At 47.5% G+C, this 13,105-nt stretch overlaps 1 protein-coding gene across 1 annotated transcript; it reads left to right on the top strand.

The window, feature by feature from the left end:
• Positions 1-7,069: 7,069 nt before the first annotated feature.
• Tdgf1 (teratocarcinoma-derived growth factor 1) lies at positions 7,070-11,812 on the top strand. Its single transcript, XM_036193718.1, has 6 exons — positions 7,070-7,089; positions 7,869-7,927; positions 8,875-8,967; positions 9,509-9,623; positions 9,707-9,816; positions 11,407-11,812. The coding sequence occupies exons 1-6, from the start codon at positions 7,070-7,072 to the stop codon at positions 11,520-11,522; spliced, it is 513 nt and encodes a 170-aa protein (XP_036049611.1). The 3' UTR covers positions 11,523-11,812.
• The last annotated feature ends 1,293 nt before the right edge of the window (positions 11,813-13,105 follow it).

The following is a 13,105-nucleotide window of genomic DNA, read 5'->3' as shown; positions in this document are numbered from 1 at the left end:
CTGTATATATAATAAATAAATAAATCTTAAAAAAAAAAAAAAAAAGAATACTACTTTGAGGATACACTTATACCAAAAAAAAATTGTTATCAATCTGAAATTTACATCTAACTGATTGCCCTGTTTTATCTGCCAACTTTAACACCTGAGCTGCCAGGTTCTTGCTCAACTACAGAGCCAGATAACCATATCTCTAACAAGCCTTACCTGATGCCAACATTGCTGGCTCGTGACCACATGGTAACAAGCAGGAATTAGCACAATCTGGTGCAGCGGTAGCCAGGACAGCACCTTGCTGGTAGGACTGACCAAGCATCTCTGCCCCAGGAGGTCTTAACTCCTGGGCAGAGTCATAGGGTCATTGTTCACACATGTTCTGAGGTTGCCTCTGACAACAGCCAGGAGAACTCTAAAACACAAAATGTGTTTCCTCTTGTGTAAGGAATTGGTGGTGGTGCACTAAACTCACTGTACAGATTGCTGCAGCTTTGGGGTGGGCACATCCAAAAAGACAAGTGTGGCAGTGCACACTTGTGATCCCTACTCTCAGGAGGTAGAGGGGGACAAGTCAGAGGTTCAGAGTCATCCTAAGCTATTAGGAAGTTTGAGGCCAGCCCTGTGGAGGAAAACACACCACACACACACACACACACACACACACACACACACACACACACACAGCTTGCAGCTTCTGAGCTCCCAGAATGCACCAGGGAGATTTGTGCCCTGTGGTATTCACTTCCCCAAGTGCCCTGGAAACCATAAACAGCCTAATATAATATACATACTGATACACAGCTTCCTCATGAGTAGTCCTAGCTGGGGTCCAAGAGAACAGCACCTGTTAAGGCAGTGGTTCTCAACCTGTGGGCCCTGACCCCTTTATGGGTCAGAAGACCCTTTCCTAGGGTCACCTGAAACCATTGGAAAACACAGGTATTTACATTACAATTCGTAACAGTAGCAAAATGACAACTATGAAGTAGTAACAAAATAATTTTATGTTTGGGGGTCACCACAACACGTCACAGCGTTAGGGACCACTGCTTTTAGACATTCAGTCCCAGCTCACTCACAGACTCCCCAAAACATCATCCACAGACCACGCTTCTGCCTCTGTGAGGCTACAACTGTGCTTATCCCCCTTACACAGGGGTTCTACCACCCCCAGATAGCCAAGCCTTTACTCAGGTCATCTGAGACCGCTGCTCTTCCTGGGACATGAGTCACGTGCATCTCAAAGCTTTCTCCCAGGAAAACCTCCAATGTCTCGTACCTGACTTCCCTCCCTTTAGGATGTGCGTGTTATCAACGCAGCCTTCCATTCCAATGACCACTATTGAATGGTAGCGAGTGGTAAGGGCTCCTGGCTTGTTGCTTCACTTCTGCAGGCTAAAAGTCCAGGGAGGGCGCCATCAGGTGGTCCTCACAGGTCATCAGCCACACTCCTAAATAGTGCTGCAAAAGTGTGACCCAGCAGCCACAGCTGTTGAGCACTGAATGGTACATTTTCATTGTCAACTTGACTGGATTTAGGAAACACTCTTTTAGGGGGTGTCTACGAATGTGTTTAACTGATTAGAGAACAACCCCTATTCTTTCATGTGTGTGTGTGTGTGTGTGTGTGTGTGTGTGTGTGTGTGTGTATGTGTGTGTGTGTGTGTGTATGTGTGTGTGTGTGTCAGGTTTCAGGACAGGGCTTCTCTGTGTAGCAGCTTTGGCTGTCCTAGAACTAGCTTTGTAGACCAGGTTGTCCTCGAACTCACAGAGATCTGCCTGCCTCTGCTTCCTGAGAGCTGGAATTAGGACATACACCACTCAACCTTATTTGTAAATATTTGCAAATGTAATAGGTATTTCAAGTTTTTGGAATTTTTTTCCTTTAAGTTTGGGAGACAAGAGAGAGCTCAGAAAGTAAAGCGCTTGCCGTGAAAGCTTGAATATTTGAGTGTGATCCTCAACAACAACGTAAAAGCCAGGAGTAGCAAGCAGTGCTTCTGTAAGCGCAGCTCTGCTGGGGGAGGGGAGGGGAGGGGAGGGACAGAGATCGCTGAAGCTCTTTGGCCCTCCAATCTAGGCAAATCGGTGTGCTCCAGGTTCAGTGGGAGGCCCCATCTCAGAAACAAGGTAGCAGTAAAGAGCACTTGTTAAGGAGGACCTAGGTTCGATTCCCAGCACCAACATGGCAGCTCACAACCATCTGTAATTCCAATTTCAGGGGACCCAAATGCCATCTTCTGGCTTCCTTGGGCAGCAGGCATGCATATGGTACAAAACACCCATATGCATAAAATAAAAACAAATAGACCAGGCTGGCCTCCAACTCACAGAGATCCACCTGCCTCTGCTTCCCAAGTGCTGGGATTACAGGCGTGCGCCTTTTTTGTTTCTATTTGTTTGTTTGTTTGTTTGTTTGTTTGTTTGTTTATGTGTACCATGTTCTGCCTGCATGCATGCCTGTGTGCCAGAAGAGGGCACCAAATAGAGGCACCATTACAGATGGCTGTTAGCCACCATTTGGTTGCCTGGAATTGAACCCACAACCTCTGGAAGAGCACCCATGTTCTTAACCTCCAAACCATCTCTCCAGCCCCTTAAAAATTTTTCTAATCTAAAATGGTTGCAAAATCTAGAGGTATACCTTGGTGACAGAGCACTTGCCTGCCATGTGAAAGGCCCTGGGTACAATTCCCAGCACTGAAATAATCGTCATTTTTAAAAGTGAGGATGTGGGCTGGAGAAATGGCTCAGAGGTTAAGAGCACCAGCTGCTCTTTCGGAAGACCTGGGTTCAATTCCCAGCACCACATGGCAGCTCACAACTGCCTGTAACTCCAGTTCCAGGGGATCTGACACTTTCACACCAAAGCACATAAAATAAGTTAAATAAGTTATTTAAAAGTGATGATGTTACATTATTACTTCTACATTGCTAAGTTATAAATTCTTATAAACTCAATGACTTAAAACAGTTCCCACTTCATTTCCCTAAGTCAGAAGTCCTGCTCAACTGACTTTTTTACGGAAGACATATGTCAGTGTGCCTGGGCATTTGCATGAATGATAGCCGCTCACCACCCAGGACAGACTTTTAAATCTGTTTCTGATGGCAGATTGGGTTTGCACCCAGCTTCCCACCTTTCATCTGCATTGCATCCATTTCAAATCCCTGAGAGCCCTGAGGAACACTGGAAGCAGTCACATACAAATCCACTTAAGACTGACTCCCTTAAATGACATCCTCTAGATCCTGTGAATGCAGCCCAGCTTGCCTTCTGATTGTCTCCTAGGGGCCTGTCTCCCCATTTGTCTGCTGAGGCCAGTTAACTTTGACAGCGTCTGTGAGCAGTGATATAGAGCTGTCCCTTCCCCTCACCAGGAATTTGGGAATGCAACTAAAACGCTATTTGGCTTGTCTTATCCAGAATTGGGAAAGGAAGCCAAGGCCTGCCCCACTGGGCAAAGCACAGCCCAGGGTGGCTGGTTAGTAAATAGTTCATCGATTTGACTGGCAGAAGAAAGATCTGTGCAAACGAACTGGAGGAAGTTGGAGCAAGTGAGGTGACTCAGTGGGCAAAGGAGCTTGCAACACAACAAGCCTGTGGACCCGAGTTCTCTCTGGGGTACCTACATTGTGGAAGGCAGAGGGAACCAAGTCCTGCAAGGTGTCCTCTGACTTCCACACACATGCCAGGAATGTGCACACACACATAGATGCTCACTAAAAAAATATAACTAAATAGAATTGTAAAAATCACATGTGCACAAGAGCACACGCACACACACACACACACACACACACACACACACACAAAGTGTAAATCAAACTACCCGTCTTCTGACACTGCACCTAATCGTCTCGTCTTATGCATGGCTAACTTTTTAGAATAAGGCATCGGGCATATCAGTAATGACTACAAACTGGGGTTTCTTTCCTTCATTTTTGGAAGAAAGCAATGTTCCTTGTTATTTTTCCAGGCTCAGGTTTGGGGGGAAATACTGTCTTCCTGGCTTCTCAAAGGCGTTGCTCTAGCCCGTTTTTTAGAAAATGGGGCTGAGACTTAATGCTTCTTTTAGGCCACTGGGTGGCCCATGGATGGAGTTTTCCTAATTGGCCCGGAGAGACACTGCTGCTATCAGAGCTGTAGAAGCTGGGAGTTCTGGAAAACAAGGCTTTAGACCGCCTAGGTGGGAACCAGGGGTAATGGGGTGAAAGACAAGAAAATAAGCAGATAACAATCCAGTGTTAGCAAAATAAACTCTGGGGCGGGGCAGTGGATATCAGGATCTGTTCTTCAGTTCAGGGCCCCAGCTGGAAGCCAGGATGGGGACAAATAGTGCCCGGAAGGACCTCCCAGAGCAAATGACTTCCAGACTAAGCCCAAAGAAGCCAGTTCAAGGGCACTGTAAGAACTAGCCAGGTCATAGGAAACAAAATATAAACACCCAGTAACACAGTGAAATATGCAAATCCAAACAACAAAATACTATCCCCCCCCCCCCCTCCCCAGACAAGGTTTCTCTGTGTAACAGTCCTGGCTGCCCTGGAACTTGCTCAGTAGATCAGTCTGGTCTCAAACTCACTGAGGTAAGCCTGCATCTCCCTCCCAAGTGCTCGAGTAAGGGCGTGCACCACCACTGCCCAGCCCAAAAAACTATTGTCCAGGGAGAGGAGTTCTTTACATAGTTTTGCAGTAAAAGGAGAAAGAAGGGGCAGGGTGGGATTCTGGGAAAACATTTTGGAAGCATGCATGAGTTAAGCAAACCTTTTCAGTACTCAGTCTTTACCAGGACACGCCCTCAAGTGTCCCCAAGTTATACTTGCAAGGAAAGACACTGTAGAAATGTGTCCTGCTGGGATCAGAGATACAATAATTCCTGCTATGTCTACACAGGTAGAGAAGTAACATAAACCACACAGAAACAAATGGGGTCTCCTCCTAATCCCTCGGCCATTCCTCCTCACACTTTCAGTCTGCCAGTCTGTATGCAGGAATCTGTCCTTTCAAACCCCGACAGGGAACTAGTGGTGTATGCAGAGTAAGTTCTGTTTGTCAAATTCCCAGTGAAAACAGCCATTAGCTTGTTAATGAAGGAGCAGGAGTCTGCAGGGAAATAACATCCCGACAGAGTTTCAGGAACTGGCGTAGAGGCTGGAGGCTTAGTGTGACTGGGGATGGGGGTAGAGAGAGTGGGTGTGGACAGAATTCCCAGGCCCGTCCACGGTCATGGTCACAGTCTCGGTCTGCTGAAACTATGAACGAAGTAGCGTCCTGTGGCAGGAGTGGGGGAGGGTTGTCACTTTTGTGTTTTGTCTCTCTGTATTTTTTTTTAATTTATTTTTATATGCATTGATGGTTTGCCTGCATTGATGGTATGTCTGTGTGAGGGTATCAGATCTTTGGGAACTGGCATTGCTGACAGTTGTAAGCTGCCATATGGGTGCTGGGACTTGAACCCCGGGTCCTCTGGAAGAGCAACCAGTGCTCCTAAGCGCCGAGCCATCTCTCCAGCCCGTGTTTTGTATTTAGAGGCTGTGTCTTAGCTGTGCTTGTTAATACCTGCCTGTGATCCCAGAATTTGGAGAAACAAAGGAGATAACTGAATTCCAGGTCAGCCCGAGCTTGAGTGAGACTTTCTCAAAAGAAGGGTTAGAAAAAATATAAAGTAGGGTCCTGCCCTGTAGCACAGGCCAGCCTTAAACTCACTCTGAAGACCAGGCTGGCTTCCATTCCTCCTGCCACCACCTCCTACAGGCCTGTGCCACCAAGTCCTGCTTTTGGAACAGACAGCTTGTTTCTAATACCTGACTGCTCATGTCGAGTATGAGAATAAATCTAAAATATTAAAGTAGAATGGGTGGACCTGGTATCCCACGGCTAATAGTAAGAATCTGACTTTGGGTCCTGGAAGCCTTGCCTCGGTGGCATTCCACCCTGGTCACACACATGTGCCTCCTCTGCTTCAGGTGTCCGCTGGAGACAGTTTCCGATGCGACAGGAAGACTGGCTCTGAAACCTCTCACTAGAACCGCAGCCTCAGTGCCTTTCTCTGAAACAGGGGGATGCCGGCCATCGTCCTAAGTTCCGAAATGAGAACTCTACAGTGCTTTCAGCGAAGGGGGCATCGCGCGGGGTTGTACGTTTCTCTAGGAGTTGTAGAACAGACCTGCCCAGCATCTAGCTATCTAGCTATAGAGGGATACTACTCCAGAGACAAGGTGAGGCCCTCCCCACCCCATAGAGACAGACACAGAGACACATAGCTTCAGGTCCCTGCAGGCACCGCGCCCACCGCGCAGGCTTAGAGACGCACATTTGCAATTCAGACGCTGCGGCGAAGATTTGCTCTTGCTCCCCGACTCGAATCCTTCCCGGACCTTGACCTTGACCTTGCTCCTCACCCAAACAAGTCCTCTCGGCTCGCCAGCGCATCTTCCCTAGTCACCCAAGCTTCCCCAGCAACCAGCTCCACACGGCTTTTTTTTTTTTTTTTAGCAAATTTAGAGTTAAAATTTGATAATGAAGTATCAAATGTTTACATATTTATACATGATGCTTAGCGGTTCCTAAATAATGACTTTCGTGTTTGAACGGCCCTGGTAGAATAACTTGACTCTCTTCCACCCCCTTTTTCAAGAGAAAAGAAAACCTGTATCTAACTAGACACCGCTGGTTAGCCAAGCCCACCGCCCGGCCTTGCAGTGTCCTGGCCTAGTAATGGGCGTGGGGCTCGGGTCTCCCCGCCCACCTGAGGGTCCTCCCGCCACCCCAAGGGTTTCTAAGGAAGGAAGGAAGATCTCTCGGAAGTCCTTTCTCAAGGTCAAAGCGTTCTGTAGGAGGGAGAGGCCCCATCCCCCCAGTCTGCTTGGAGACCTTGGCTTTTGACTGCCCTAGGATTCTCTGGGACAGGCGCATTTCTCATCTGGGATATGTGTCTTTCTAATTAACTATTTTTCACTTCGGGAAATTAACCTTTGGGTGGTTGGGGAATTACTTTATGAATTAAAGCCATTTGCTAGTACTGTTTTCCTTGGGTTTTTCTCCCAACATTTTTCCGACCAGTGGAAGATGGCGCACTTCTCGTCCAGGTAGGAGCTTAACCTTGAAATTTTGGTTGCTGGAGGAGATTGCAGCTTCAGAAAAGCATGTTCTATAGATCCTTCTCTGAGTTTATCGTGCTTGAACCTTAAAAAGCTGCCAGTAATGGTGCTTTCCCTGAAGACCCTGGAGCTTTGTGCTTACATACTACTTTGCCGTTGACTTTTAAAAATATTCAATTTTTTTAACGTTCATTGTGTGTGTGTGTGTGTGTGTGTGTGTGTAGGGTGCGGTGGTACCCGTGTGAGTGGAGGTCAGAATATGACTTACTGGGGTGAGACCCATGTGGTCCGATGCGTTCCACTGTGAAGTTTTGTGGCTGCCATTTCCAGCCCACTCATAAATAATGTTAGTATCGCAGCCGAATTACGATTGCCTCCGAAAGCTGATGGTAGAGACATTCAATACTTTAAAAACCATTAAGAATAACAAATTAAACTTGGAACCGTTTTAAATGACAGGACAGGTTTTTATCTAACGGTGCTGGGGAACAGACCAGGATCTGCACACGCTAGGCAAGTTCTCCACCCTGGCCCGTACAGCCATTTAAAAATTCATACATGTAAACTGTACCATGGAAAAATGTGCAGTTTATGCAAAATAGGATGTTTTTGAAAAGGGAATTTCTGTTCCAGTTTTGTTCCTTGAGACAGCACTAAAGAAGGAAGGTGGTGCGCTTCAGCTTCTCAGTGGCCTGTGGCCTTGTGGTGAGAAGGTCTGGGTTTCTCAGGCTTTGTCTCCCTGACTGTGTCCAATTTCCTTTCTCTAGTCTGGTGTTAATTGTGGCCGTTTCCAGTGCATTTGAATTTGGAGTCATTGCTGGTGAGAGTTTTCTTTTGTGTTTGGCTTAGGGTTGGTTTTGGTTTGGTTTTTTGTGGGGTGGGGAGCTTCAAACAGTTTCTCTGTGTAGCCCTGGCTGTCCTGGAACTCTCCATGGAGACCAAGCTGGCCTTGAACTCACAGAGATCCGCCTGCCTCTGCCTCCTGAGAGCTGGGACTAAAGGCGTGCATCACCACTGCACACCTCGGATTCAGGTTTTTGAGATGGGGAGTCACAGAGCCCAGGTTATCCTGAGATTCCTGCCTCCTCCGCCCACCCCAGTGGCACCGCTACACCCAGTGAGTTTTGTACACACATGCACACGTTTGTTGTGGGTAAAGGTCTTGTAGCCTAGGAATTCACAATACTGCCAAGGCTAACTGTGAACTCCTGATTCTCCTGCCTCTGCCTCCCAAGTTCATTACTGAATCTGGCCGAATTATTTTTTCCTTTTGAGCACCAACTTTGTTGTTGTTCACATGGTGCTGGGCATTTAGTCCTGGGCTTTGCACCTGCTGGACTTCCAGATTACCCTCCACTCCATCCCTACCTCCTCTGTGCTGAGAGTAAACCTTATGCATCCTAAGTACACTGCGTTGAGCTGCACGCTCAGCCTTTGGTGTTTGGGACAGGGCCTCTCCGGCTGGCCTCTAACTCAGAAGCTTTCCTCCACCTCCTGAGTGCTGGGGTCACAGGCACGTGCCATTGTACTGGTTGGTGGTGTGCTTCTGACGAGCACCAACAATATTTTATGTGGGGCATGTCTTTAATCCCAGCACTTGGGAGGCCGAGGCAGTTGGATCTGTGAGTTCGAGGCCAGCCTGGTCTACAGAGCGAATTCCAGGACAGCCAGAGCTACACAAAGAAACGCTGTCTCCAAAAAAAAAAAAAAAAAATCATGTGGCCTGAAATACAGGGTTGGGCCACCGTGATGCGACTGTTCCATCTCCGAGAGGCCTGGCCATCAGCGATAACAGCCTTCGGAACCAGGAACCTGTGCTACGGTCTCGCTCTTTCCAGTTTGTGCCTTCCATGGGGATAGAGAACAGTAAGACTTCCTTGCTTTAACCGATACATCTCAAACGTAACCTTTTAGCACCTAGCCTAAGAGAGTGGTGCGTGAGTTAGCGGCTGGGTTGCCGTGTATTAGCTGGGGTATAGAGGTGAGTGAGATGGGCGCGCTGTGTCACATCCCTGAAATTCAGTTTTTTCCCTGATGCTACTTCGTGCTGGGGGCTGGTAACCATCCCTGGTCTGAACATGAAAATGATTTCCCTAAGAGGTAGAGTCTTGGGGACTGGAGAGATGGCTCAGAGGTTAAGGGCACTGCTTGCTCTTCCAAAGGTCCTGAGTTCAATTCCCAGCAACCACATGGTGGCTCACAACCATCTGTAGTGAGATCTGGCGCCCTCTTCTGGCCTGCAGGCAAACATGCAGACAGAACACTAATAATACATAATATACATAATATACATAATAAATTAAAAAAAAAAAGGAGGTAGAGTCTTATGCTCTTCAGAGTGCTGGATGGACCTTTGTTTGTGGCTTATCAGTCCTCCACCCACCCCATGACTTCTTTTACATTTCAGGTAAGTTGCTTAATAAAACTTGCTGCCTGAATGGAGGGACCTGTATCCTGGGGTCCTTCTGTGCCTGTCCACCTTCCTTCTACGGACGCAACTGTGAACGTGATGTACGAAAAGAGTAAGCTGTTGGAAGGGACGGGAGTGGGAGGTGGGGCAAGAAGGGAGAGTGAGGAATCCAGCGCTGGATTCTCTCTTTCTCAGGCACTGTGGATCTGTCCTCCATGGCACCTGGCTGCCCAAGAAATGTTCCCTGTGCAGGTGTTGGCAAGGCCAGCTCCACTGTCTTCCTCAGACCTTTTTACCCGGCTGTGGTGAGCAACTGTCCCTGTTGGGTCCTTCAGACACCCTTCTGCCTCCTGTTCTACCAGAACCTTCTTCCGGGTCTGATAGGGCCTGCTTGCCAGGCCTCTGCTTATAAAATAGCATAAGGGCTCCAGAGGGCATGGAGCCTAGGAATCCTTGGTGGGTGCTCCCTCAAACACTTGGTCCTTAGGGAGTGCTCCCTTAGATGTGATCTCCCTGGGAAATGTTTCTTTAGTGTGGTGTCATAGGTACATGAGGAGGTCCTTAGGTAGTGTCCTCTTAGAGGTGAGGTCTGTGGGAAGCTCCATCAGATGCAAGGCCACTGATGGACGTTCCTGAAGCATGGGCTTTGACGGAGAATGCTTCCTCAGATACGGAGCTGTGCGTGTGCAGTCCCTGATACAATGGATCTTGAGAGCTCTCAGGTTGGGGGCCTTGAGGGACATTCCTCAACCCATACCGTCACACTACCTTTGGAGTTCCCTCAAGTCTGCACTGGTAATAGGCAGGCTTCTGCTGAACACAGTGAACACAAAAAGAGCTTGCCACTTAGGCATCGAGAACTGCCCTCTGGTGTCTCAACAGACTCCAGGCCAGCCACTCAGAACCCACTGCTACAACTAATCCTCCCTGTACGCTGGTGGGTTTGAGTGTTTTGTTGTTTTGTTGTCTTATTCTGAAGCCCAGGCTGGCCTGGAACTCCTGCTATACCTAAGTTGACCTCAAACTTCCATCAGCCCTCGTGCCTCAGGCTCCATAGTCTGAGATCACAGGAATATACCCCCAGCCTTGGGTCTGCCAGCACTGTGAACCCACTGGTGTCCTCTGGAAACTTTTTTTGGAGAGAAGATGTCACCGTGTAACCCTGGCTGGCCTGGAACTCACAGAGATCTGCCTGCTTCTGGCCCCCAGCCCCCGTGCTGGAGTTTAAAATCTCAAGCCACCAGGACCGGTTCCTCCTGCAGCCTAAGGGTCTCTGGTGGTTGGTCACGGCACCCTTTGTCTTACAGATCTGAAGGAGACAATGGTAAGAGAGACATAGATAAGAGCAGCCGAGCCAGAGTCGGCCCCACCCCACGTGGCTGGGTTTTTCTGAGCAGCTCACATTTGAACTCTTAGAATCGAATGTGTGCAAGTTCATAAAGTAAGTGAAAGTAACCTTCATCTGATACAGGATGGGGCCCTGTATCCCCCAGTGTAGGGTCTGTGTCTTTGCCATTGCATTTTGGGTGTTGTGCATAGATATGATTAGCAAAGGATAGAATGATCAAATGAACAGGGACCATATTTTCTCCCTGGAATTTGGGGTCCAAGATGTGTTGTCCCTTACCAGAGCCTAATCAGGGTCTGCACTAGCATTGGAATAGAAAGTACCCAGGGAAGAGTCCATTAACAACAGATCTGCAGCAAGTTTTGATGAAAACTCTTCAGGGGAATAAGGGAGTCACGTAGTTTGTACTGCTGATCTTGTGGGCACACTGTCCTCATCCAGTCAGGTCCCTCGAGTTCTGGATCTAGAGAGACGTGTGCTCAGGCAGTGGAGGCAGGAGGGAAGCTGGGGGGACTTCCCTTAATGACCAAGAATCTCTGCCTTTCAGGTGGTCATGTGATGGACCAGGATCTCCCAGCATCCAGGACTCCAGGACGAGCACCATCTGTGCTGACTACTTTCATGCTGGCTGGCATTTGCCTTTTTGTAGAAATGAAAGTGTAGCTGTCTGTCATATGAACTCCATGCCGACATCCTAACGAAGATGATCATTTGTCAACCATTGGGAAGTAATGCTCAAAGTGATCCCTGACACTCCCCTCAAAACACTAACTAGGCCTCACCTCTATATAGCTCTGTTCCTTTCTGGCTGTGCTGACAGTCAAAGCCATAGCCTGTGTGTGCCAAACGTTCTAACACTGAGCTACATCCCCAGCCTAAAAGCCACTCTACTTAAAAACTGTACCACATGGCCACATCCTGTGTGTTTTTTAAATTTATTTTATTTTTATTTTATGTGCACTAGTGTTTTGCCTGCATGCATATCCAAGTGAGGGTGTCTGTCCCCTAGAACTGGACTTACAGGCGGTTGTGAGCTGTCATAGGTGCTGGGAATTGAACCTGGGTTCTCTGGAAAAGCACTCAATGTTCTTAACCACTAAGCCATCTCTAGCCCACATCTTGCGGTTCTTGATAAAAGTCATTCTTAACGTTTCTTGCTAATACTTTTAAGCAGTTCTTAAGATTATTAAATCCTAATATGCAACTGAGAGTAAATTCAGAATGGGTGAAAATTTGTCAAAAAAATTGTCTTTTAAGAAAAGAGAAGTAGGGGCTGGAGAGATGGCTCACAGGTTAGCTGCACAGGCTGTTCTTCCAGAGGTGTTGAGTTCAAGTCCCAATATCCACATGGTGGCTTTCAGCCATCTATCTGTATTGAGATCTGGTACCCTCTTCTGGCCTGCAAGAATAGATGCAGGCAGAGCACTGTATATGTAATAAATCTTTAAATCCAGCACTCAGGAGGCAGAGGCAGGCAATCTCAAGTGGGGTTCAAGTCCAGCCTGGTCTAGAGAGCCAGACCAGGATAGCCAGGGCTACACAGAGGAACCTTGTGTTGAAAAACCAAAAAAGAAAAATAATAGGCCAGGCACTGTGGCACATGGCTTTAACCCCAGCACTCAGAAGTGCTGGAAGAAGGAAAATTATCTTACAGGGAAGTGGTAGAAGTAACTGGGGTCTGTGTGGAGGGACCAACAAGATAAGAAGGAAGCAACTGGAAGAGATAGATTGGGGAAAACAGATGGATTGTTTGGTGCTTAGGTGGGGACAGAGAAGCGAGTTAAAAGGTTGAGTCATTCAGCCAAGTATGGTGTCGCACACATTAATTAGTAAGTGCAGCTCAGGAGGACTCCCAAGAATCCATGGCCAGCCTGGGCTACGTAGTGAGTTCCAGGTCACTACTACATCGTTTCTCCAAGCTATGCAGTTGTATCAACTGTTGTAGAGGAAAGAAAATGTTTATAATATTAGTAGTGAGCCAAATTATAAAACGACATACTGTAAGGTTTGTTTTTATAATATATTGTTTAAGAGTATGCAAGATAAAAATGGGAACTCTGTTGATCAAGATGTGAGGAGTGGTTATTCTGAGTGGTAAGATGAACAATATTTTGTAGTGGTGGGTTGCTTTTTCCCCCCTCTGTACTTAAAATTTTTCAAATTCTCCATAATGGGAACATGTTTCGTTTGTTTTCATAAGGAACACACAGGCCAGATAAGCACCAAGCGTCTAGTGGATGCTCAGG

Source organism: Onychomys torridus, chromosome 7, assembly GCF_903995425.1.
Source record: "Onychomys torridus chromosome 7, mOncTor1.1, whole genome shotgun sequence".
Lineage (NCBI taxonomy): Eukaryota > Metazoa > Chordata > Mammalia > Rodentia > Cricetidae > Onychomys > Onychomys torridus.
This window is presented reverse-complemented; position numbering and strand designations above follow the sequence as displayed.

Coding starts and splice junctions, on each gene's coding strand:
- Tdgf1 (XM_036193718.1), top strand. CDS start 7,070: ATGGCGCACTTCTCGTCCAG. Junction 7,928..8,874: donor TGGAGTCATTGCTGGTGAGA/GTTTTCTTTTGT, acceptor CATCTCCGAGAG/GCCTGGCCATCAGCGATAAC. Junction 9,817..11,406: donor GACCTTTTTACCCGGCTGTG/GTGAGCAACTGT, acceptor TCTGCCTTTCAG/GTGGTCATGTGATGGACCAG.